This window comes from Patella vulgata, chromosome 1, assembly GCF_932274485.2.
Source record: "Patella vulgata chromosome 1, xgPatVulg1.2, whole genome shotgun sequence".
Classification (NCBI taxonomy): Eukaryota; Metazoa; Mollusca; class Gastropoda; family Patellidae; genus Patella; species Patella vulgata.
In genome coordinates this window covers 41,751,671-41,779,504 of record NC_065879.2, presented here as the reverse complement: position 1 = coordinate 41,779,504, position 27,834 = coordinate 41,751,671, and the positions used below count along the sequence as shown (strand labels likewise).

At 35.3% G+C, this 27,834-nt stretch overlaps 2 protein-coding genes across 2 annotated transcripts; one reads left to right on the top strand and one right to left on the bottom strand.

Moving 5' to 3' along the window:
* Positions 1 to 3,006: 3,006 nt before the first annotated feature.
* LOC126821253 (trimethylguanosine synthase) lies at positions 3,007 to 10,435 on the bottom strand. Its single transcript, XM_050549644.1, has one exon. The coding sequence runs from the start codon at positions 10,015 to 10,017 to the stop codon at positions 7,081 to 7,083; it is 2,937 nt and encodes a 978-aa protein (XP_050405601.1). The 5' UTR covers positions 10,018 to 10,435; the 3' UTR covers positions 3,007 to 7,080.
* A 1,425-nt stretch (positions 10,436 to 11,860) lies between these two features.
* On the top strand, positions 11,861 to 19,787 carry LOC126812486 (mitogen-activated protein kinase kinase kinase kinase 5). The gene has a single exon (XM_050538905.2). It carries the CDS (start codon positions 11,898 to 11,900, stop codon positions 14,490 to 14,492), a length of 2,595 nt encoding a protein of 864 aa, XP_050394862.1. The 5' UTR covers positions 11,861 to 11,897; the 3' UTR covers positions 14,493 to 19,787.
* Positions 19,788 to 27,834: the final 8,047 nt, after the last annotated feature.

Genomic DNA, 27,834 nt, shown 5'->3' with positions numbered 1-27,834 from the left:
TTAGCCCATTATCAACCTACAACGCCTTAGCTCGCGATTTCTGTGTTATCCTAGTGCTATTATGCTGTGTTTTAATAACCTTTTAAGTTATTGTGATATTATGCTGAATTACTTTTCAGTCAAGATCCGGTGTTATAAGCCCTTATCAGTTACATACAAGTGGTCTAATGGGTTTTTCTCCCCCCCCCCCCAGTTATCACTTTTAATTATGTATATTTTTGATCCCCCCCCCCCCAGTTATTAACTTTTAATAACATATATTCTCTGAACTTTAACACCTTGAATCGTGATTACTATGTTAACTTAGTATATTATTATTAGCCTATATTAGATCCTTCAAACCCTTGGATCAGTTTATTGTGTTATCTTAGTGCTATTATGCTTTGTTTTCATAACATTTTGTGAATGTGGTTTTATTTACAAGACCGTGTGTTTATAAGCTCTATCTGTTATATACTGTTTGTTTAATGTATGGTTTCCCCCTAATCATTTTTCTTTTTCAATATCAGGGTGGTTTTAAGGTTCATGTACAACTATATCCTTGTCATCACACGGTGCTTTTCAGGTCTTTGATGTTAAATATGTCTGTTAATTGGTTGAACTCTTCTAATGATTAGTAATAAGAATGGTTTCGCATTGTACATATATATAGACCCTCAAGTGCTTGATAACGATAAGAGAATACTTATCGAAACGTCGTGCTTGTGTATAATAAACCAGTGATTGTTGTCCCATATAAATGAAATGAAATGAAATGGGGTTTAACGTCCTACTGTTTTTGTCCCATATAACTGTATAGTTTTGTTATGTTTCCAATTGCTAAATGCCACTAAAGGATTATGTGAATACATATATGTGATCATTTTATACAGTTGTCACGTCAGAAACAGAATCTGTGCCACTGAAAAGATATATATTGACTCCAAAGGCGACTACCTAATCAATATCAGCACATCGTCCTATTTTCCTGCCAGAAAATGACCGCCATCTTGGAAAAATGCAAAATATTTGAATATGTGATCATTTTATACAGTTGTCATGGCAGTAATAGAATCTGTGCCACTGAAAAGATATATATTGACGCCAAAGGCGACTACTTAATATGCAAACTAGGTCTACATGTGATCATTTTACAGGTTGTAACTGGCAGAAATGGAATCTGTGTCCCTGAAAACATATACATGTATGTTGACACCAAACACTACTACTTAATTGTCAGATTTTCCGGCCAAAATGGAATCTACATGTGATCATTTTACACAGTTTAACTGGCAGAAATGGAATCTGTGCCCCTGAAAACATATATGTTGACACCAAACACTACTACTTAATTGTAAGATTTTTCCGCCATTTTGGAAATATCTTCATGAAGTGATGGGGAAAAAAATCTGAAATATAGTCACGACCCCTGCCAATATTAATACATTGCCAAATCACAGTTGATATGTTGATAACATTAAAATGGCTATCCTCAGATAATGGCCTCCCATACTATGAAGACCTACCCAGAAAATGTCAACATTGTTTTTTTGTTATTAAACATCAAAACCTTCAAAATAAAGCTTATTCCACGACTTCTACCCGAAAAGCCGACGGGTGGGAATTATGTAACAAACCGAATCGGACTAAGACGTCCATTAAGAGCAGCATATACATTAGACCATTTACATTTGTTCATACATAATATATACATATACACCCAAGTAATACAGTCATACAAACAGTATAGTATGTATATCTAAAAAGTATATCTAAAGTACATTAGACATACGCATATACATTTGTTCATACATAATATATACATATACACCTAAGTAATACAGTCATACAAACAGTATAGTATGTATATCTAAAGAGTTTCGGCTACATGCACATGCAGTAACCACCAAATTTGAGTTACATCTCTTATCAAAAACCTAAAACACATAGCCACTGCCTTGGGATAAGCGGAACATTTTGTACTCTTGATACATTTTGATAAGCTTAACATCTTGCAAATTGTTTTACACGTTTACACGGTCAATAAACAATCTAGTGTAACTTATTTTGGGGGCGTGTTTCTCTCCCTGACTACACCCACCACAACAGGCGCGGCAGACGTCCATGGAGGAGCTTTTACGCGTGACGTATTTCCGGTTTCTATTTTTAGTCTGACCTTTTTCAACACGGGTCTTAGCATGGCAAATGCTAGGGAAAATGTTTTTTTTTCTCTTTTTCCCTTTATTCAAAAAGTATTCTTGAATGCTACTCTTGTCGTAAGTTGCGTGAAGCATTCGTAATAAATTACCAATTTCAAATCGTGTCTAAATTATTTTTGTTTCGTTTTATTGACGAAATACTGCGTTGTAGCAGACGATATATGTCAAGCTCGGACACAGTCCAGTCGACCGCTGTATGTAAAGCATTACTGTATTAAGTAAATAATAGAATGGGTTAGAGGGGTGACGCTGCGGTTCCACGAAAGAATTATTCAAGACGATATTAAAATTTAAGCACGACCCGTAGCACATCTAAAAAAAAGAGAGAACAAATAATAATCACGCTGTAAAAAATAATTCTGTTTAGAATGCACCGAGTCTAGTTATATATTTTCATTCAACAGTTGTTCTCTGAACCAAATACTGAATTAGAAATTGATAAAATGGAGACAAATGTATCTTTCTTCTTCTTGGTTGCGGCAAGATAAACTGATTGGATTAACCAGTGACAAAGGAAAACCAGTGACACATATAAATCGGTTGGCTTATCCATGCTGAAAACACGCCCTGCATGCTCTGTGAGTACTAACGACGGAAATACTACAACGTGACATATTTGTAGCCCAATCACGATTTTAAAATTTTGACATTGCTATTGTCTACAGGCTACTCCACTGAGCTACGTTTTCTGCTATTTTTTAATGAACACGCGTCAGTTTCGATAATTGTGCTTATTGCAAATGTCTGTGTTCTGTAATAAATGGTTAAACTCAGACATAAAACAGATTTATAAAGTTTTATTGTGATATTACATCTAATAATTAGCCTACATAGTCAGAAAAAAAGACGGAATTACATCAATAACTACACGCCGTTTCGTGTAATTGTTCTCGGTTTGTCATTCAAAATCTATCTATCAAATAATAAACACATTCAACTTTTAACTGATAATTTGGAAAACTAACTCGACTGATACACTGTTTTCAGTCATCAAAACAAATCATTTTAAAATTTAAAATTCAATCTTCCCAGTAGAAACCTGTGGTACAAAAAAGCCATTACTTATTGCTAAATGATAACAAACTGGTTAGTGACGTGTATGGTGGCCAATAAAGCATTTTGGTGTTATTTTTTGTGTTTCATTTAAAGTAATAATACATATTAGTAAAGAAAAGAGACAAGAGCCACTGGTTTAAATCGAGGCTGTCATTGTAGGGACCTACTTGAGTAAGCCCACTAGACCCAGATAGGGGGTTTGGGGTACAGCCGTTGAGTGTTATTAAATAATAACTAATGGCAATATATTCAATCTATTTACCTCAATATATGACAAATCTAAATATATTGTTAAAACTCGTGGAGGTCTTTCAGAACCTATCAATTCTTGCATGGGAGTTAAACAGGGGTGTGTTCTTAGCCCAACCCTGTTCAACGTCTATGTCAATGACCTCCATGCATAACTGAAAGTATAGCTGATGTCTATGCCCCTACACTCCATATTATTACTGTACCTCATTTACTTTTTGCTGGTGATCTGGAATTTTTATCCACTTCCCGAATTGGAATTCAAAATAGTCTTCAACATCTTGAAAAGTGTTGGGATGACTGGAAATTGAGCCTTAATACAGACAAATCTAAAATTATGTTGTTTATCAATAACCCTAAGCCAGTGGTTCTCAACCCTTTTTAGGCAACGGCACACATTAGATCACACGAAAAAATAGCGGCACACCTGGCTAAATATATATGAAAATATCTGAATTTTCAAAATAAAAACATGGCAAGTCATAGACGGCATACAACCACAGACACAGGCTAGTCATAGAAACAGAATGGCTCAAACTAAATTAAGAAAACACAGCTATGAACGTACCAGTAGACACCAGTGAATACTCAACTGGGATCAAGTGGCTTTTCGCATTTTCTTGGTGTGCCGTTCAAAATTTCGCGGCACACTTAGGAAGATCTCGCGGCACACCTGTGTGCCGCGGCACACTGGTTGAGAATCACTGCCTTAAGCTAAAGAAAACCATTCCTATTCCTAACAAATAATTTTTCCGTGATTTCAATCTTGAATTTGTACAGTCTTATATCTACCTAGGAATCAAGATATGCAATAACTCATCCTTCGAACTATTAGTTTCGGACATTGTAAAGAAAGCTAAACGGGTTTGGTTTACGTTAAGGAGTAAAGTTGGTCTATTCTCTTCTCACCATGTCCCTATTGATGTGTTAATAAATCTCCATGGTTCAGCCAATTAGTATCTATAGGAGCGAAATATTGGGGAGTAAACTAATGCATAACATAACATTAAATGTGTCTAAATGGAGCAAAGTTGAGCACAATAAACTCACCACAAATGCATGTAAATCTATATTATCACAACCACCAAGAACCACTAATATAGGGTGTCTAGCTGAAGTAGGCTTGTTTCCACTCCAGCTCGACATCTATAAAAGCATGCTGCTCTACTATAAACGACTTCACATACACCACCCATCCTCTCCTCGTTGCAACACGTAAGGCGGATGCGCTAAATCTAACCATAAAATATCTTGGCCCATCTTCGGTATTCCCAGTGGTTTCATTCCGTTCTACTCCACTAACCCCTGGGTTATCTATGGGGGAAGACACGTTTTCAAGTTATCCGCCCTTGATAATTGTGCTATTTTTATCGACCAATCGCATAAATCGTTAATTGAAAAGGAAGTTGGCAAAGGGAAGTAACTCCAATCGAACAAGGTTAGGAGTTAGCCTAAATGAGAGAAGTCCAAATTATTCTAAATGCGTATTTACTAACAACAAATTATATAACATTATATTAATGAAGACGGGACTTTTATGTAGGTTCAAGAGTTTTATTGAGAATCGTTCGTTCGTTCGCGGAGTTGGGGTGAATCAAATTGCCAAGTATAACTTCAATAATAATAAACATAACAGAATGAAACATTTCAGACAAAAAACAAAAAGTAATAATAATAACAAAAGTCAACCATATAGATGTTATACATATTTGCAATTAGCCAAACATACTACAGATTTTGATAATACAATTAAATATAAATGAACTAGAAATATATACATTATTTACATAAATCATTCAGTAAATGGACATGAATATGATTATCTACCCTTATATTTGCAATTGGCGAAACATACTACAGATTTTGATAATACAATTAACTATAAATGAATTAGAAATATATACATTATTTACATAACACATTCGGTAAATGGACATGAATATGATTATCTACCCTTATAAAAACGAAAGCGAAACTACAGGTTTGTAAACTCTTTTTTTGATTGGTTCGTAGACCATGGCTACAATCAAGGCCAGGGCAGATAATTTGAAATCGTGGAAATCCTATGGATTAACCCAGGGTATAGTGGAGTAGAGCGGAATGAGTACACTGGGGATACCGAGAATGATCTTGGCTAGGTACTGAGATACTGAACAATTTTGACATAGATAAAAATCAGTTAACAAAACCTAAACTGCAAATGTCACTTGAAACTAAATTTAATTCACTGTTAACAAATGCATGTTCTCCGCCTAATGATAACCATCACAAATTAAGAACTTTTAATACGCTCGTTAAATCCCTCTAGACTATCGCTTCTTAACAAATACCACAGAAGTACCATGTCATATTCCTGCCTGAGCTAGGGAGAGAGAGAGAGAGGGGGGGGGGGGGGTTACAAAAATATACCTGTTCCACAAAGGTTATGTAACCAGTGTATCCTTTCTGTCGTGGAATGAAATGAAATGGGGTTTAACGTCCTACTGTTCTGCTCCTATACTGGGCTAATGAAGACGGGCATACGCCATACAGTGTGCTATGAGGGAAATTTTGCCCTGGCAGCGGCACTATCGCCTACTCTTATATCGAATTCCAACTGCCAAGGGATTTTTTACGTGCATTCCAATGTATACACGGGACCTCGGTTTTTCGTCTCATCGTCTAGATTTTCCGGCGCGATTCCCCCTGGTCAGTGATGCAGGACGGAGGGCCTGACAAGGACAGCTGTCTAGTCGTTCGGATGGCACGAAAAATCGAGGTCCCGTTTCCCTCATAGCACACTGTATGGCGTATGCCCGTCTTCATTAGCCCAGCTCGAAGCAGAACAGTAGGACGTTAAACTCCGTTTCGTTTCATTTCATTTCATTGGAAAGAGTAGTCCCGAAATAAACTCTATTTTTCTCTCTATCTTGGAAAGAGAAATGTCTATTAATCTTAAAGGGAGGCAACTACACTTACGGCTAATCAGGCTCAAGACTAGTAATTCTCTCCTCATTGATTCCAATGCTAAATCCATGTAACATTGGAACATTCCAATGATGAAAATGATATTTATCTTTATGTCACAATCCTCTGATAAAAGTATCCTTGTCCTTCCGTCTCAAAACCATGAATATTGACTAAAATCTGTCAATAATGTAAATTCAAATACAAGTACTCAACTTCGATTCTAGACCAAAAAGTCAACAAATATTTCCAGGGGAAGATAGAAATGCTATAAATAGCAGATTATATTTATCTATATACATGTATATGAAGTTGTGGGAAGCAATTACTGGTGTTGGTCCCAATAAGACTTTCTCCACAAACATACATGTTGTGAAATAGAAAGGACAATGGTTAAAAGGAAGTATTTATCCAATGAAATGTAACTATCCAGTGTGAACTGCAAGGGAAAACAACTCTGGGAGAAAGGATTAGCTAAAGTAGTCCCACCACAGTGGAAATTCCTGTGTGGCAGTGACAGTAAGTATGTTTTTGAAAGGTTGGTACACCAAACAATGATAGATGTACAGATACATTAACATTTATTTTAATTTACTACTACTAAAAACTGATTATTCTCTATAAAAATCTTTCATTTCCCATCTTGCCTTAAACAAAGTTGACCATAATATGCAGTTATTGTTTTTAATTTAGTATTCAAAATATTTTGTTCAATTTCAACCTTTCCTCCAGGTCCGGCTAATAAAGTCAACTGATCTAAAATGGTATTTCTGGGCACAAATAATGCAATGTTTTCTGTTATTATTTTACTTTTCTCAAATATTGCATTACAGTCCAGGCCACCCATATTATTTAGGTCATAGCTGTCTGCACAAAGATAATCTGGTCCACCCCATGGAGGACTTAAAAACACCACGTCTGCCTTCAGCGATGGTGCCAATGTTAGATAGTCCCCTACAATAAACTGAATGCGATCTTCCACACCGTATACACAGGCATTTTGCCTGGCTAGTTCTATTTTTACAGGATCAAGGTCAATAGCTATGACACGTTCACAATAAAAAGCAAACTGTATAGTATTACCCCCAGCTCCACAAAAAGCATCAATAATTAAATCACACTGACATCTCTCCGCTATATGTTCAGCGATTTTTTCTGGGGTTACTGAAAACCAACTTTCGCGATCAAGTGTTATACCGTCATCAAAACGGGAGAACAATCTGTATCGTTGGGCCCAATATTTACATAGTTCTTCATCTTCAGAAATCTCTGCAGGGGCTGGAATTAATTTTCTCTTCTTGTGTTTTGACTTCTTTTTTGTTGTTTTTTCTATTTGATTCACTACACTATCGTCTTCCCTTGGATTGGGTTTCAGTTCTTCAGTAGTCTCCTCACATTTAGGATTGGGATTGCAGCAACATTCATTTTCATCACCATCCTTTATTGTTTCTTCTGTTTTGATCATTTTAACTGGAATAAGATCGGTATCATTTTCTGCACTCAACATTGGAGATACAAGGTCATCGGCTTCATTCAAGTCTTGGTTTTTTCCAATTTCTTTAGCTTTCTCTAACATCTTACCCTCAGCAACAGAACATCCACTCTCTTGATCATTCTTCAGACGTGAAGGCTTTTTGCCCAAATTCAGTTTTTTTGTTTGTTGTTTTACTTGTTTTTCTTTATAAGTTACATGTCCCTTTGTAATATAAGACTTCATCTCACCCTCAGTTTCATACTTAGAAATTGAGTAACCCCAAGATTGCAAGGTATTGTGTATATTACTCAGTTTCTTAGTTACTTCATCATTGAAATCTTGATTGGGTGTCGTGTCGTCAAAATCTGTATTGAGTCTTTCAGTGTCATCAAAATTTTGATTAAGTGTTTCGTTGTTGTCAAAATATTGACTGAGTGTTTTTGTGTTATCAAAATCTTGATTAGGTGTTTCTTTATCATCAAAATCATGATTGCACGTGTCGTCAAAATCTTTCTGAGGTGCGTCTGTGTCAAAATTTTTGTTGAGTTTTTTCCCAACTAAATATTGGTTTGGTTTTTCGCTATCTAAATCATGATTTGCTGTTTCATCAATTAAATCTTGGTGTGACAATTCCTCATTTAATTTATGACTTTGTGTTTCCTCTATATGTGAGTCATCATTTAAATGATTCAGTGTATTTAAATTTAAACCATAATCGGCTACCTCATTATTTATTTCCTTTAAAGATTTATCCTGTTTGCTAAATGATACCAAAAACTGGTTGTAGTGGTACCAATATATTTCTGTACAATGTTCATTCCATATATTTGTCCATTGCTCCTGATATGATTCTTCAGACTGTTTACAGTTCACATTACTTTCACTTTCTGGATCTTTTTCTTGATAAATCTCCCCCGTGTCGCAATCAGTCAGTGGTGATATTGTTGCATAAGAATGCATCATGTGAACTATTTCATTATTTTCGTTCGCTGTATTTGACATGACTTCTTCACTTTCTGGTTCAACAATATTCATAATTTGAGATATTTCCCTTCTGCGTAACATAGTATTTTTAATGGCCTCTGGGCTTAAATCCCATTTTTCACTAATGTGACTCCCTTTTGAATTGTCTTCAACACCAGAAGGATTATTGGTATAAAAGGTTTTCTTGATTGTAACTGAATTTTTAGAATTTTCAATGCTTTTGATCAAGACATTATTTTCTGAATTTTTCATTTCACCTAAATTATCAGAAGATGTTGGGGAATCTTTTTTGTGGTTATTAATGTCACTTTCCACAGAAGCACTGTCTTTTGTTGCCAACCCAGACACTAATGGACCTTTTGGGGAATTTTCTACATTGTCAATATTTTGCTGGACAGTAGTATCTTCTGAAGCCACTTCTACTTCAAAAACAGGTACAGGAATTCCTGAAAAGTTCTCCTTATCCATATAATCGGGGTATTTTGCTAACCAATTTTGCCAGAGAAGAGTTTCTCCATATTGTGTCCAATATGCTTGAAATAATGCATCAACATCTTCCAAAACATGACCATTGACAACACTAGTATTGTCTTCAACTTCAACAGAAACATCACAATTTTTACACACCTCTGTTTTGTCTTCGGACTCAACCTTTGATATTCGGTTTTTCCTCTTCTTCTTTTTCTTCTTCTTTGTATTTCCACTACTAACCCAAGATAAGCTTTCTGATTTTTTCCCAAAAGTTGAGGGTAGACCCATTGTTTTCATCATCTTGTTCATTGCTTCATTTTCTTCTTCGAGTTCAGCTTTATCGCCATCTTCGCCATCATCATCATTAGTTTCAGAATGGGAATCTAAGGTTTGAGATTCTTTGTTTGGAATTTCCACTTCATTCTGCCCTTCTTTTATAGAATCATTCTCGCTGTCGTTAGATTCACCCGTATTTAATTTGTCTTCTTCGACATTTTGAAATGCCATTTTGTACAAATCATAATCACTGATAAATGCTCTTGTACAGTGGCATTCAACAGCAATGTCTTCTTCAATTTCGTGATTGAAATTATTCTGATATAGTTTTACTTCTGCAAGGTGACTCCAACGATAACACATTATTTCAACTTGAAATAGTGAAAATATAATTAGGAAAATGTGTCTTTAGCTTGGTCGATATGATTAATTGATATTAAGATGATCTAATCGAATGTTTACGTTTCACGTGTTGAAATAAATAAACTTCACCCAGAGTTCTTTGCACGTCAAGTCGAACTTGCTTAGATCGGTAGTGAAGTCAGAAATCCCGAGCATGGTCGTCTAGACTGTTAGATCTGTTTGATAAGGCCAACTTCAAGTTTGGTCAAAGGTCACGAGATGTAAAGAGGGCTAGCGCTAATCCAAACCCTAACCCGAGCCCTGGACCTAGCCCCAACGCTTTCCCTAGCCCTAACCTACAATCTCGCCAAAAATAACTTACCCTAACCTTATTTACATCTCAGCGACCTTGACGAAAATTGAGCTCGCCTTAACAAATACATCTAGTTCTTCACAGACCATTTCACTCGGCAAACCTCGGTTTTTCCGTCACTGTACTCATAGGTCTTTATATAGGATTATCTATGACTGTAGCGGAATCTGCTGAGGTTTGCCGAGTGAGACCATTTCAATCGGAACTCGCCGATTATTACAACGTGAATACATGTATCTCACATTCGCAAGACTATGGACAGTTTAATGAGAGGTGCCATTTAACGTTCACTCAAACCATGGACCTTGTATTATAAGGTCCATGCTCAAACTTGGTCATTGGATACATTTTTAGCTAAACAATGCGCTAACATGTACATAGAGGTCTTTAGAAGTGGGTTTTAGCGTGTCCAGCGATAACCCACGAGGCCTCCCCTCCACGTGCATGCTTGGGCCGTTCGAAACGACTACTTGACTTTATTTGGTTGTGCACCAGTTTGAAGCATGATGACAAGTCCCCTTCTTGATAAAGCTCAAACAGGAAAAACAATAGTTAAATGAAGTTCTGTCAATAAAATAGCACAATCAAAAATGTAAGACTTGTAGAGAAAGGTAATAGTAATAAGATATACTTATTAATTTTATAGCCTACTTAGGATGTTACTCATAAACAGTCCGCTATTCGTGATTGTTTGTGTTTTCACAATAGTGATGTGTAGTATGATTAGTCACGCTTTTACACTAGAAATGGCATCTTTTACAGTTGTCGACGATGTCACTTTGGTGGAAGCGGGCGTTAAACAAAACTAGTTCACACACATATCATACATATTAAACATTGGGTTAGAATAATGATCACCTGTATGATTTAATGTCGGGTTCAAAATTCTACGATTTCAGTTTAACAAGAACGGTGAGCTTTATTTTTGCGATATTTTTGCAAAACTTTTATTCACAAGAAAACGTAATGCACTTCGGACACCATGGGTTTATTATCAGTAGGCTCTACTAACGAATTTACTTTTTTTTATCTCCATTATCCTGTAGAAATCTAAAGGAAATTACACTTGGATCTGTATTCCTACGAAGAGAAAATGCACAGGTTGAATTTCTTTGTATAGTATTTTGTAGCATTTTATAGTATCTCACAAAATGTTATAATTTTTTGGGATGTTTTTTTTTTTTTTTTCGTTAATGACCTTCAACACAGTAATCTCTTTTCCACTCGTCTGGATTGGTTTATTAGTATTAGGGACATGCCCGTATTCATTATTCCGGTCTGGGCATGGTGGAAGATGTACCCGAAATTGAACTATGTGTCCCGAATGTTTTGTCATTCGGCAAGTGTAATGAATCGTGTTCGCCAGGGCATATCTGACATTTTATCCGTACTTCAAGATTTTATGACTATGTCGAGTGCTTTCCAGCGGAAGTAGGCATTAGTGATGAAGAATATCCAAAATGGAATGAAACAAATCAAATAGAACCACATTTACAATATCAAGACGACTCACTCAAAACTTATAGAGATGATGTCGGCAGAAATACTCCGTAGAAATCCTCAAGACGATTTCGAACTGATTCAGAGAGTGGGGAGTGGCACATATGGCGACGTATATAAAGCAAAAGATATAAGCACTGGCGAATTAGCTGCCATAAAAGTTATTAAACTTGAGCCAGGTGATGATTTCGCAGTGATTCAGCAAGAGATAATAATGATGAAAGACTGTAAGAATGCTAATATTGTTGCTTATTATGGCAGTTATTTGAGAAGAGATAAATTATGGATTGCAATGGAATATTGTGGTGGAGGATCTATGCAAGATATTTATCATATTACTGGGCCATTGGGGGAGCCTCAGATAGCATTCTTGTGTCGAGAAACATTAAAGGGACTTTTATATTTACATAGAAAGGGTAAAATGCATAGAGATATAAAGGGCGCCAATATTTTGTTGACAAATGAAGGTGATGTCAAGTTAGCTGATTTTGGAGTGTCAGCACAAATCACAGCCACAATGTGTAAACGAAAGTCTTTCATAGGAACACCCTATTGGATGGCACCAGAAGTTGCTGCCGTGGAAAGGAAAGGAGGATATAATCAACAGTGTGATATATGGGCTGTGGGGATTACAGCTATTGAATTTGCTGAATTACAGCCACCAATGTTTGATCTTCATCCCATGAGAGCGTTATTTCTTATGTCTAAGAGTGGATTCAAACCACCACAGCTCAAAGATAAAAACAAATGGTCCCCAGTGTTACAGCATTTTGTGAAGCTGGCATTAACAAAGAATCCCAAAAAGAGACCTTCCGCAGAAAAACTGTTAGAGCATCCACTTTTACAAGGTGATTTAACCCGCAGGTTGACCAAAGAGTTATTGGATAAATCCAGAAACCCAACTCATCAATATGACTTGACCGAAACTGATGATGAAGGACTTCAAGATGTGCCAAGAAGAATACCGTCTGGTAATTCTGGTAAACAGGCAGAATCCGAGACAACAGATGACAGTGTTGATTTATTAGATGATAAAATTCCAGTAAAATCTGCTAAGGGTGCTGCTGGCTATGAATTTGCTCAACCATGGAATTTCACAGATTTTGATCAAAATGACCGCTACAACACCGCTAAAGCTTCACAAGATGATCTCTCTTTCAAATCAACGCTTCAAGTTTTACCAACACCTCCTGCTCCAAAATCAGAAAACTTTTACCAGCCGATGGACGGCAGTGAAAAGCATGAAGCAGAAACTAGTAATGTTTATGTGGAGACTGATTTTAATGCTGATGACGAGGCTGATCTGGAGCGATTGATTGATAGAATGTTAACCCTTGCACCTAACTTAACCATACCAACTCAGTATCCTATTGAAGAAACCCCTCCTGAACTTCCACCAAAACTCCAACAAAATGGTAGCGTCAAACCATTAGATAATGCGGTGTCGCCAGTAGAGGAACCTCCAGAATTACCGCCTAGGCGAAGAGTAAAAAAGGAAAAGGATGCGACAGTACCTAGACCTGTTAGTAACGGGCTTCCACCAACACCAAAAGTTCATATGGGTGCATGTTTCTCCAAGGTATTTAATGGGTGTCCGCTACAAATAAACTGTACGGCTAGTTGGGTTCACCCAGAGACGAGAGATCAGCGCATTTTGATAGGTGCCAATGAAGGACTGTATACTTTGAACTTAAATGAAATTCATGAGTCTTCTTTAGAATTGTTACATGCCAGAAAGTGCACATGGTTGTATGTGATAAAAGACATTTTGATGTCAGTCTCGGGTAAAACAACTCATTTATATCGGCACGATCTGATGATGCTGCACACTAGGCAATCAACACGATACGGTTTTTCACTTCCAAATGCGATGAACAAAATTCCAGAAAAACTTGTTCCTAGGAAACTTCAACTCACCACAAAAGTTCCTGACACAAGAGGATGTATGCAGTGCTGTGTGGGAAGGAATCCGTATAATGGCTATCGATATTTGTGTGGTTCGATGATAAATGGCATCATTTTAATGCAATGGTATGAGCCACTTAACAAATTTATGTTATTAAAAACTTTTGAAATTGAGTGTATACCCCCTCAATTGAATGTTTTCGAAATGTTCATTAGTCCAGAGCTTGAATATCCTATGGTTTGTGTTGGTGTTCGTAAAGGAAATGATAGAAATCATGTGAAGTTTGACATTATCAATTTGAATTCTACCTCAAATTGGTTCACTGATATTGATTCATTTTCTGGTGATCTGCTACCGGTTGTTAATGTTACGCAGGTAGAAAAAGATACGGTTGTTATTTGTTACGATAAATTTGTCAAAGTTGTAAATATGTGTGGAAAGATGAAATCAAGCCGACGTCAACAAGCTGAATTGCACGTAGATTTTCCTGTGGAATCCTTAGTTTGTCTACCAGATAGTGTCTTAGCCTTTCATAAACATGGCATGCAAGGACGTAGTTTCAAAGCAAATGAAGTGACTCAAGAAATATGTGATAAATCTAGGGTATTTCGTTTATTAGGGTCTGATCGTGTGATTGTTTTGGAATCTCGTCCAATCAACGAACCTACAGCCACTTCCAGTCTTTATGTTTTAGCTGGACATGAAAATACTTATTAACTGTTTCCATGCTAACCTTGTGTTCATGCCCAAAAATATAAATTTTATAATTGTATTGTTCCACATTCTTAAGTCAATTAATTTATAAATTGTTGGTGTATACTGTACCAGGTACACTCCTGTTTTGGTACATTGTTTTTTGGGACTTTTTTGTATAAAATATCATTTCTTAAAAGAATCAACTCTACTTATTTGCCATTATAGAATTTTTATTAATACTAAATACAAGTTCATTACAGTGGTTGAGATTCTTCCAAAATGTACCCTTTTTTCCTAAATGTTTTTTTACTTGTACCCTTTCATCGAGTTCGTAAATGTACATGTAACTATTGTAAGGGGTTTTTTTTTGCATTTTCTTCTTGTATGGTTCAGAGAGAAAAGGTAAAAAAAAAAAAGGATGTTGATAGGAAGAAAATAAAGGCCATTGGATGTTCCACATTGGTTAAACAGTCTAGAAATGTAACTGGCTTCATAATCTAGTCATCATTTAAATGTACCTCTTTTTCCTGGATAAATAATCGCATACCCCTGGACTTTTAGAAAAACAAAATGTACATGTATAGTCCAACTGCTTAGGAAAGAATACTACAAACTATATGAATAGACTTTAAATCTTTTTGATCTTTATAAATATATACATGTAGGTCTATATATTGTATAAAGAAGATTCTTAGTTGAGTCCCTCACAATGGTTAGACTTCTGTTATGTAAAGATGCATGTATGACTTTGAAACAGAAATGTTACTTATAAATGTAATAGCTTCAGCAACAGTTCAAGTTCCTGGTTGAGATGCTACTTTCGTTGGCTTTTAAAGGTCCTTTCTTCATGTAAACTTAAACATGTTAAAGAGATCGATGCATGTTACTATTGAGAGTATACATACAATACCTGCCCTTTCTGACAGGTAAGGTAAGAATCTTTAATAGGGGAGAGTTTGGAGTACACCAGTTGACATGTCCATAAAACATAAACAAAATAAATTAGGGCCTACCTAAAAAAAAAATTGGTTTTGTGTGGCTATTAATGATTCTTCTATTTTTCCTGACCAATTTTTTGAAAAAGGTTGCATTTCATTTAATTTGTTGTTTTTTTCTAATTACATCATTCCAAAGACCATAGCAAGGTATATGTTTACTACATGTAGAGTGAGGTCAGCTGGTATTTAATTGGTCAACTGGAAACTTGCTCAAATGATGATTGGCCAACTGAACATCAGCTTGCACGTATTGATGAAAATATGACATGGGATTGTTTTGTGAAAGGATGACCAGCCCCATTTGGCATATAAATTATTAATATTTTTTGGTATTTCGTAATTCTATATGTTCCAAAATTTCAGTCTAACTTTTAGGAAGTATAGATTAGACAAGTAATATTCTGGAAATGCGTATGAATAGAGGTGTAGATTAGGATTTTTTTTGCAGATCAACGTTTGTGGGAAAATAGAACCATCATTCATTGGCAATCAACAATAATGTTAAAGGTTATTTGATCCTGTTTGTTTTTTTCTGCTTTATTCTAATAAGATGTTCTTATTAAAAATGTCGCAAAGACATGTATTTCTAGTATTTATAGTGGCAAGCACTTGTGGTAAAGGACGTAAAATGTGATTTATACATGTATGTGGTAATAAAATAAAATTTTTTTTTATCTATTCTAAATATTGTTTTACATTTTTAAATAAAAGGTAATACAATAGATGTATTTTTAAAAAATAAATATATGCCTATAATAATGTATATCAAAGTCACTCATGCGATAATTGTACTGTACAGTTAGATAAAGCTTGGTTGTATGTAAATGATGTGTTGTTGTATGATCAAATTACTGTAAACTATAACCGGGATGTAATACCAGTAATAGAAACCGCATGATTTACTACTATATGTAAATTAAATATATTCTAGTTTGTTGACTATAGCTGTAACTGAGATGATTTTCTATTGTGTTTCATGACATTGCATATATCGGTACTTACATGTGTACCTGATAAAAAGAGCATAGTGTATCCGGGTTGGTGTGGTACTTAACCTTTTTAGTTACAAAATAAGCAAGCGGGGCAAGTAAAAAAGTAGGGCTGCATAATATACAGTACTCAGTAGGCCTAATCATGGCAAAAAATAGAAAATAATATATAAATATCAATTACAAGACCAAATCAAAGGTTTATACTAACAATAAAGAAAATGACTTTAGAAAATAAAGCAGTGAGGAATAATGAACTCATGGCTGTTATAAAACAAAAATAAGGCATCGTATCAAAACAGGGAACCAATTAATAGATGATAATGCAGTTTGACTAAAATCTTGTATTTAGTGAACCAAACCAAATCAAGTCAAACCAAATTAAGTTAAATTGTGACAGCCACGGATAAGTCAATATGCTCATAAAGAGAACAAACTGATACATTACAGATTCATACAACTACAAAATATTTATAATACATTTACATCACATATATTTAGTAGATGTTCATACAACATATTTTCAGTATTTATGCTTCAAACTGAGGTATTTCAAACCTGTAATTAATGTCAAATAAAATCATCTTACCAAAATATATATTTCAATATCCAGACAGTACTGTATTAATTCATGCAATTATAATAAATCTCTTCATTTAGACTCACTTGTAAGCAAAATTATACTTAGTTTTCCTAGGTTAATATTACTAATAATTGTCATGTATATATGTTCATGTTTATTATGTAAATATGTATGTAGTTTTAATATATAGAGATAAACCTCTTTCATTACTCTTGTTAAAGATATCTTAATGGTGAATATTGAAATGTTCACCATATTCAGAGTTAACAATATCTCTCATCTAGTCTATTTATGCATATTGTAAATATGTTTTTGAAATTTTATTTATGTCATTTATATAATTGGCATTGAGTTTATTATTGTTTTTAATGCTGATGTTGATCTCTCTGTTAGTTCACATTGGCTTGGTGTGTAGTTTATTGGGTTGAGTTTATTTGATGGTCTTAAGTTACCCCTTTCTAACTTTCTGGATATTTTAGATCAAAATTATGCAATTTTTCATGGCCCATTTCTAATAAGGTACCGGTTACAGTTTAAATCCATATTCAAGATAACCTAACTTTGCCATTTGTGAAATCAATTTTCAATAGACTGGAAGAATTATGGTTTTCAAACTGTCGGAATCGAGATTTTATAGATTCAGAATTAACAAGAATAGATAAATAAGTTGAAAACTGTGCCACCAAGGTCTTTTAATTGTTCTGGACAATCTAATCAAGCAGGCATCATAATCCATTTCATATTTTCAGTTGTGAAACTGCCAAAATACAACGTAACATTTATTTTTGGCTGTGTATTTAAAACTTTTTACATAACAATTTATGATACGATCAATACGATCACATTGAAATGTGGTTGTATATTGTCGTCATCCCTGTCTGTTGTCCACAAGATGTGGAAGTTAATGTCCATAAGTTGCTAATGTTGTCATTTAATTGACCTAATACACAGTGTTCATGACATGAAGATTAGGGTGACCACCTTTGCTTGATCATATTGCGGGACATTTCAGAATAATAATGTTGCTCAAAACCGCACGTAAACTTACGGATCATGTTGCATGTGCAGAATGTTTGAGAAACAGAATTATAAATTGTAGATTAAGTTTAGGTCTAAAAATAGTTGTACAAATCTTTGGAAAAAAGTAATGTAATACCCAAATAGACTATCGTCGTGAGATTAGATTCAGGCATATTATTACTGTATAGAAATCCTGCATGTTAGCAATTGCTGGACATTTTGGCTGGTTTTCGGGACACAGGACTTGGAAGTATTTTGCAGGACTGTCCCGCAAAATGCGGGACGGATGGTCACTCTAATGAAAATGCATATTGATTTTTAACAATTCTTAATAATTCCTGTCAGATATATCACCCTTGATCAATTTAAAAAATCTTTTTTTGTGGACATTTTAGAGACTGAAATTATTACCAGATTGACTTTGAATATATACAAAATGTTTTGTGAACGATTTTTGATAGTTATAGCCCTTGAAAAATCTTGTGGACGCTCTAAAGGGTAACCTAATCATCGGATCAACTTGAAATTTATTTGGTGTTAAATTCATGAGATGAAGCCCCTATTGATTTGATTTCCGATCTGTTACCGCACTTGAGAAACTTGGAAGTTTATGCAGTTTCTATGTTCATGAGTGGAGAAAGTCTATTGATTTTTTGACAATTTCTGATGACTTGAACAATTCGAATACCTACAAAAGAATAGCTATGACAACATTTGTGGACTGCTTGGATGACTTAGCTGCTGTGTGCATATGTTCATTTCTTGGCAATCTATGCTTAACTATATAAAGTTATGTTAATTTTGGGGATACAACTTCAGCAATATTTTCTCTCAGGTTTTTGAAGTAAGGAACAAATAAATCAAAATTTGTATGGCAACACTGATTGACAATTCCAATATATAACATTTGTTGGACATATTACTGTGAGAAAGTTTTGATGGAGAAATTAGTGCTAAGTGTAACTTGTAATAATTGGGCTATTGTAGTGGTGATGAAAAAAATTAATTTTGCTGAGTATTGTAGTAATAGTAATTTATATAATCTTGGCACTTTTATGGTAGGCCTAGTACTAGTATTTAATTTTAACTACTAAATTATATCCAATATATTTTATCTTATTTTATTCAGCATTATATTTTCTTGATTTATAAGTTCACTATAATTTTAATTAAATAATTTACTTTGTAAAATTCTCTTGCACCTTAAAAGGTGTGCTGTATTGATAGTAATATTATAGTCTATTCCTTGTTCGGATTTAATCATAAGCACAGTATGAAATCAAGTCTTGGTGTTCTTCGCTAGAGAGCAAATCTTCTGCCTTCATTTGCATTAGAGACAGAATTCTAAACTCGGATTGTGGTTAAATCTGCAAAAACTTTATTACTGTCTTCAGGACCTAAAACACCAAAGTTAGATTCATTCTGTATAATGAAATATAACAAAAATATAATCAGTGTACATATATTTTTAATTCTATTATAATGATTACAATAACATGATATTAAACATTATGTTGATTGAACAATAATCTTTATGTTGTTTTTTTTACTGTATTTACAGTATCTTAAAGGAGCTGAACCTCTTTGATTTAGGTTGAATTGGGTTGGGTTGATGGGTGTTATTTCAATTAGTGATAGTGGAAGTACTGTGTTATACATTTAAAAAAATTTTTTGGCTTATTTACTGAATTTATTTTAATTTTAGCACACAAAATTGCTTTATATCATAACAGTGGTTTTATCTAACAAAGGCAGATTGTCATCACACAAAACGAATTTACTCAACTGACAATTATACTTTTGACCCCCATCAATGAGGTTTATCACATCAAAGATAAGTGGTTGTAGACATGCAGCCAGTTTTCTTGTAGATCACAAACTGATGGCAAAACAATTTTGTAACAAAACACCACACATCAATGTATATTATATGGAAGAATGATTATTCTATGAAATATCACTGAATGTTAATCCTTGTTGTGAGCAGTCCCAGATACAGTTTGGTGAATAAAACTGATTAATTCGAAGTGAAAGACTGGTGAACCCTTTATCCTAGTCCTCTGAAGGTCTGATGATTTTTCAAAGTAATACAAACTTTCAATTTCCACCTGGGTTGGATGTAAGTCTGCTAAATCCAGACTGTGAAAGTGCTTATTAAATGTATCATATCATTGTTGATGTTTGGTGATGGTTTGTGGTGATTAACCCTCATTTAAGAAATGAATTCATTAAACATGTTATGTAATCCTGACATTTTCAGGCACTGCATTTACGTGGTTAATCTCACCATTACATGTATTTATGGTGTCCTGTAAAATCTGGGACTACTACTTTAAAGATGAACATTAGTGATAACTAACAAGTAGACAATATTTTTATACGCCCACATTTTCATGTGGACGTATATTGTCAACGAAACTTGAAATATAGCTTTCTCTTCCCTTTCGATATTGGCATGTATCGGACCGTAACATCATGGATTATGGCCCCTGATTGTACGAAAAATCGCGTTTTTAGCTTGTGGACATTCTAGATGTCACAATTTTTATCCGATTTTGAGGAAACTTGAAATGTAAGTTAATAACCCAAAGATCTCGGTTCCTTTCGATATTCGACCATATCGGACCGTAAGTTCCTAAATTATGGCCCCTGATTGTACGAAAAATCGCATTTTTAGCTTGTGCACCCTATAGAGGTCATAACTTTCTAGATTATTGCCCCTGATTGTACGAAAAATCCCGTTTGTTATATGTCCACATTTAAATGTGGTCGTATATTGTCGTCGCCCCCATCCGTCGTTCCGGCGTTTCCAGTTGGACGCTCTAGCGGCTAAAGTTAATATCTGATTGAATTTAAATTTATACACAGTGTTTAAGGTCTTGACGAAGAAGCCTATTTATTTTCAGCGATTTCCGATAATTACTGCCAGAGTTATGGCCCTTGATCACTTTGAAAAATCTTGTGGACGCTCTAAAGGCCAAACTTAAAATCGATTGACTTTAAATTTATACACAGTGTTTAAGGTCATGAGACGAAGAACCCTATTTATTTTCAGCGATTCCCGATAATTACTGCCAGAGTTATGGCCCTTGATCACTTTGAAAAATCTTGTGGACGCTCTAGAGGCCAAAGTTAATATCCGATTGACCATAAATTTATACACAGTGTTTAAGGTCATGAGACGAAGAAGTTTATTGATTTTCAGCGATTTCCAATTATTACTGCTAGAGTTAATATCCGATTGACTTTAAATTTATACACAGTGTTTAAGGTCATGAGACGAAGAAGTTTATTGATTTCCAGCGATTTCCGATAATTACTGCTAGAGTTATGGCCCTTGATCACTTTGAAAAATCTTGTGGACGCTCGAGAGGCCAAAGTTAAAATCCGATTGACTTTAAATTTATACACAGTGTTTAAGGTCATGAGACGAAGAACCCTATTGATTTTCAGCAATTTCCGATAATTACTGCGAGAGTAATGGCCCTTGATCACTTTGAAAAATCTTGTGGACGCTCTAGAGGCCAAAGTTAATATCCGATTGACCATAAATTTATACACAGTGTTTAAGGTCATGAGACGAAGAAGTTTATTGATTTTCAGCGATTTCCAATTATTACTGCTAGAGTTATGGCCCTTGATCACTTTGAAAAATCTTGTGGATGCTCTAGAGGCCAAAGTTAAAATCCGATTGACCTTAAATTTATACACAGTGTTTAAGATCATGAGACGAATAATCCTATTGATTTTCAGCGATTTCCGATAATTACTGCTAGAGTAATGGCCCTTGATCACTTTGAAAAATCTTGTGGACGCTCTAGAGGCCAAAGTTAATATCCGATTGACCTTAAATTTATACACAGTGTTTAAGGTCATGAGACGAAGAAGTTTATTGATTTTCAGCGATTTCTGATTCTTACTGCTAGAGTTATGGCCCTTGATCACTTTGAAAAATCTTGTGGATGCTCTAGAGGCCAAAGTTAAAATCTGATTGACCTTAAATTTATACACAGTGTTTAAGATCATGAGACGAATAATCCTATTGATTTTCAGCGATTTCCGATAATTACTGCCAGAGTTATGGCCCTTGATCACTTTGAAAAATCTTGTGGACGCTCTAGAGGCCAAAGTTAATATCCGATTGACCTTAAATTTATACACATTGTTTAAGGTCATGAGACGAAGAAGCTTATTGATTTTCAGCGATTTCCGATAATTACTGTCGGAGTTATGGCCCTGGATCACTTCAAAAAATCTTGTGGTCGATCTAGAGGCCAAAGTTGATATTCGATTGACTTTAAATTTATACGCAGTGGTTAAGGTCATGAGACGAAGAAGCCTATTGATTTTTAGCAATAATTACTGCCAGAGTTATGGCCCTTGATCACTTCAAGAAATCTTGTGGACACTAGAGGCCAAAGTTAATATCCGATTGACCTTAAATTTATACACAGTGTTTAAGGTCATGAGACGAAGAATCCTATTGATTTTCAACGATTCCCAATAATTACTGCCAATGTTTTGGCCCTTGATCACTTTGTGACGCTCTAAAGGCTAAAGTTATCATCAGATTGACTTCAGATTGATACACAGAGTTTAAGATCTTGAGACGAACATGTATATTGATTTTCAATGAATTTTTATGACATGAACAGCTAAATCCATGATATTAAAAGTTTTGTATACAAAACGTTAGCATTAGGCAGAACTTTATAAAAACCAAACAAATTATAATGGTTTTCATATAATTACCTCATGAGTTGTTGCTCTTAATCAGATTTCAGTGTATTATAAATGTTTCATTACCGAAAAAAGTAAAAATATGTGACAACTCTTGTTGACTGCTCGGACGATTTAGCTGATGTGGGCGTATGTTTCGTTGCCTGGCAACCTATCTTTTTTTAAGCTTGTTCTCTCCCCATCTCTTGCAAAATGTGGGCGTATCCTGCCTGGCAGCCGCTGGTTATTAGAGGTAACCAGTGTTTGTTAATAACAGGCCAATTGCCTACATATGAACATAAACAGTTCATATTTATGGGCGGCTTATCTGACGGCCCCATTTCAAAAGTGAAAATGGAAGTTTTTGATTTTTTGTCTTAATAATGAGTAATTGCTCCACCATTCCTCAGACATTCAGCAATTCGTCGTGGCATTCTCCTAATCAACCTTCTAATCACGGTTTGGGGCAATTTGACCCACTCCTCTTGCAGTGCCACGGCCAATTCTGGCAGTGTTGACGTTGACGAACACGTCTCCCGATCAAATTAAATGTAACACACTAAAGCAAAGATAATGCTAAATAGTAAATCTTATGCAAGAACCGATAGGAAAGCAAACATGGATAGGATAAACCAGCAAGCGGCAGTTTTCATCAACCTTCCTTGAAGTGTCAATTTGACAATGAACCCCTCCCACGTGTATGGCGCTATTGCGTGTCGCATGTGCAGCTCAGTAGTTCTGTTGGGACGATAAGTTCTTCATCTTTGAATATACTCTCAAAGCATGTCAAGTGTCAATGACTATTTATCATATCACAACCTGCATAGGTATTTGCATTTCAATATCCCCTACTTTTTTTGAAGAGTATACACGTTTTCAACGCCACAGATTCCATTTCTGCCAGTTACAACTGTGTAAAATGATCGCAAGTTCACTTATTTTGCATATCTCAAAGATGGCGGTGAAAAGGGATGATGTGCTGATATTGATTAAGTAGTCGGCTATGGTATCAGGATATATGTTTTCGGGGAGGAGATTCCATTTCTGCCGTTTACATTTGTGTGTTCATATATTTTGCATATTTCCAAGACTGAGGCTATTTTTGGCGGCAAAATGGGATAATATGCTCATATTGATGAAGTAGTCGTCAATGGTATCAGGATAAAATATATGTTTTCGTGGCACAGATTCCATTTCTGCCGTTTACAATTGTGTAAAATGATTACATGTTAACATATTATTATTTAGAATATGGCTGCCATTTGTGGCTGGACGTTTCCAAAACACCTTACTGTAAAGGTTTCTGAATCCAATTCTGCAATGTATAAGCTTGTAGCATGTTCCTGGAAGCCAGTGGCGTGTTTTACCCATTCCTCTTCCGAGTTGACCACTAATATCGATTATCCAGGAAAATAGCACATTTACTTGGTCGATCGCGTTGTAGTAGTTGGACTCAAGTCTGATTTTAAGACTTGGTGGTGCCATCGAGACTTTCAGTTTATGTTGTCTGTCAATTATAGATACAAAATTAACGATGGTTAAAAATGTGAGACTTACAACTTTTGAAAAGGTAATTAATAAATTAAAGATAGGTAGCCAGGCAACGAAACATACGCCCACAGCAGCTATATCGTCCGGGCAGTCAACAAGAGTTGTCGCATATTTCTACTTTTTTCGGTAAAGAAACATTTATAATACATTAAAATCTGATTAAGAGTAACAACTCATTAAGTAATTATCAGAAAACCGTTAGAATTTGTTTGGTTTTTATAAAGTTCCGCCCCATGCTAACGTTTAGTATACGAAACTTCTAACATCATGGATGATAACTTTAGCCTCTAAAGCGTCACAAGATTTTTCAAAGTGATCAAGGGCCACAACTCTGGCAGTAATTATCGGAAATCACTGAAAATCAATAGGCTACTTCGCCTCATGACCTTAAACACTGTGTATAAATTTAAAGTCAATCGGATATTAACTTTAGCCTCTAGAGCATCCACAAGATTTTTCAAAGTGATCAAGGGCCATAACTCTGGCAAAAATTATCGGAAATTGCTGAAAATCAATGGGCTTCTTCGTCTCATGACCTTAAACACAAGGAATAAAGTCAATTGGATATTAACTTTAGCCTATAGAGTGTCCACAAGCAATTGTGGAGGCCGGACCGAGGGACGGACAGGGGTGACAACAATATACGAACACATTTCTGAAAGATAAATGAGGTTTAACGTCCACTCGACACAAACTAGGTCATTTCGGGACTAACATATGGTTTAACTTTATTTCAATAATTCGCTTGCGCGTAGGTGTCTTTAGCAGTGGGAGAAAACCGGAGGACCCGGAGAAAACCCACGAGGTTAGACAGGTGACCCTATTCCTTGTCACGTACAACCAGGGATTCGAAACAACGCCAGTTGAGAGCACATTTCAATTTGGGCGTATAAAAAGTAGAACAGAAATGTATGATATTAAATTTAAAGCGGCATACAAAGAAATAAAGATAGGTTACCATGCAACAAAACATATGCCCACAGCAGCTAAATCGTCCGAGCAGTCGACAATGATTGTCACATATTTATTCTTTTGTAGGTAATTAGGGGAATTTAGTAGACAATTTCATACAGATGACATTATAATTTTTGTTGTTTGAAGGTTCACAAGGTTCTAAAAACTAAAACAAGGGCCGTAACTCTGGAAGCAATCTACAGAAATTGTTCAAATTCGACAGGCTTTTTTCGTTTTACTAATTCAAATAATGCATATAAATTTCATACAGATCGGATGATAACTTTTGTTGTTCGAAAGTTCAACAAAGTAAATCAAGGGCCATAACTCTAAGACGTAATTGACGGAAATTTCTGCCATTCAATAGGCTTGTTCGTCTTCATTTCACTAATTAAGATGATAACTGAAACTCAATAGGCTTGTTCGTTTTACTAATTTAAATGATACATATAAATTTCATACAGATCCGACGGATAATAACTTTTGTCGTTAGAGAATTTACAAGGTACAACAAAGTGAAACAAGGGCCATAACTCACGGCGTAATTAACGGAAATTGCTGAAATTCAGCTTCTTCATTTCACTAATTTAAATGATGCATATCAATTTCAAACAGATCGGATGATAACTGTTGTCAGTAGAGCGTTCACAACATTCAACAAAGTGAAACAAGGGCCATAACTCCAGAAGAAATTAACGGAAATTGCTGAAATTCAATAGGCGTCTTCATTTCACTAATTTAAATGATGCATATCAATTTCATACATATCGGTTGATAACTTTTGTCATCAGAGCGTTCACAAGATTCAACAAAGTGAAACAAGGGCCATAACTCTAGATGTAATTAACGCAAATTGCTGAAATTCAATAGGCATTTTTGTTTTACTAATTTAAATGATGCATATAATTTCATACAGATCGGTTTATAACTTGTCATTAGAGCGTTCACAAGGTGAAATAAGGGCCATAACTCCAGAAGAAATTAACGGAAATTGCTGAAATTCAATAGGCTTCTTCATTTCACTAATTTAAATGATGCATATCAATTTCAAAACAGATCGGATGATAACTGTTGTCATTAGAGCATTCACAAGATTCAACAAAGTGAAACAAGGACCATAACTCTAGATGTAATTAACGGAAATTGCTGAAATTCTATAGGCTTCTTTGTTTTACTAATTTAAATGATGCATATAAATTTCATACAGATCGGTTGATAACTTTTGTCATTAGAGCGTTCACAAGATTCAACAAAGTGAAACAGGGGCCATAACTCTAGATGTAATCAACGGAAATTGCTGAAATTCAATGGGCTTCTTTGTTTTACTAATTTAAATGATGCATATAAATTTCATACAGATTGGTTGATAATTTGTGTCGTTAGAGCGTTCAGAAGGTGCAAAAAAGTGAAACTAGGGCCATAAATCCAGAAGAAATTAACGGAAATTGCTGAAATTCAATAGGCGTCTTCATTTCACTAATTTAAATGATGCATATCAATTTCATACAGATCGGTTGATAACTTTTGTCATTAGAGCGTTCACAATATTTAACAAAGTGAAACAAGAGCCATACCTATAGTTGTAATCAACGGAAATTGCTGAAATTCAATAGGCTTCTTTGTTTTACTAATTTAAATAATGCATATAAATTTCATACAGATTGGTTGATAACTTTTGCTTTTGTCGATAGAGCGTTCACAAGGTGCAACAAAGTAAAACAAGGGCCATAACTCCAGAAAAAATTAATGGAAGTTATTGAAATTAAATAGGCTTCTTCATCTCACTAATGCAAACAACATATATCAATTTCAAAACAATCGGTTGATAAATGTAGTCTGTAGAGTGTTCACAAGAAATTGTGGACGATGGACCGGGGCGACGGCAATATACGACCAATTTTCCATGTGGGCGTATAAAAACAAGGACTGCAAATAAATAGTAATACCTGTTATAAGAAACCTTTGTGGCATAGATTATATTATCAACTGACCCCAAGCTGCGTGTGGAAAAAGTCATTGTGGGGAATGCTGTTGCGCTGGAAAAACAAACTATATCACCACTTACCCATCATTTATGATATCTCTGTCATCACTATTGAAATAACTAGAGGCAGTGAAGTCAAAGTAGCCGGCCACATACTCGTTCCACAATCAGCTTGGAAGTCAGTTGATAACATAATCTATGCTATGGGGGCTTCTTAGCAAGTATTTCATTTACAGCCACGTTTCCACCACGTTGCCGCCAGGCTGGAACGAATCTCTTGGCCACATGCTTACTACGCTGTTAGGGAAGATACTGAACATCTTTCTCTGCTTTGAAAGTGAATGAGGCAGTGGCGGCGCCAGCCGTCGGTGATTGGAGGGGCAAAGCTGGGGCAAAGTCCAAGGTTAAGGGGGCAAAGGCACGAGCTTCAACTAGGGGTAGGGGGTCTCCCCCAAAAAATTTTGAAAAACAGATTGCCGGAAATGCAGCCTGGCATTATTTAAGGCACTGATCGATGAGGTAAAGTGTCAAACGAACGGAGTTGCGAATCACAACGAAGCCCACT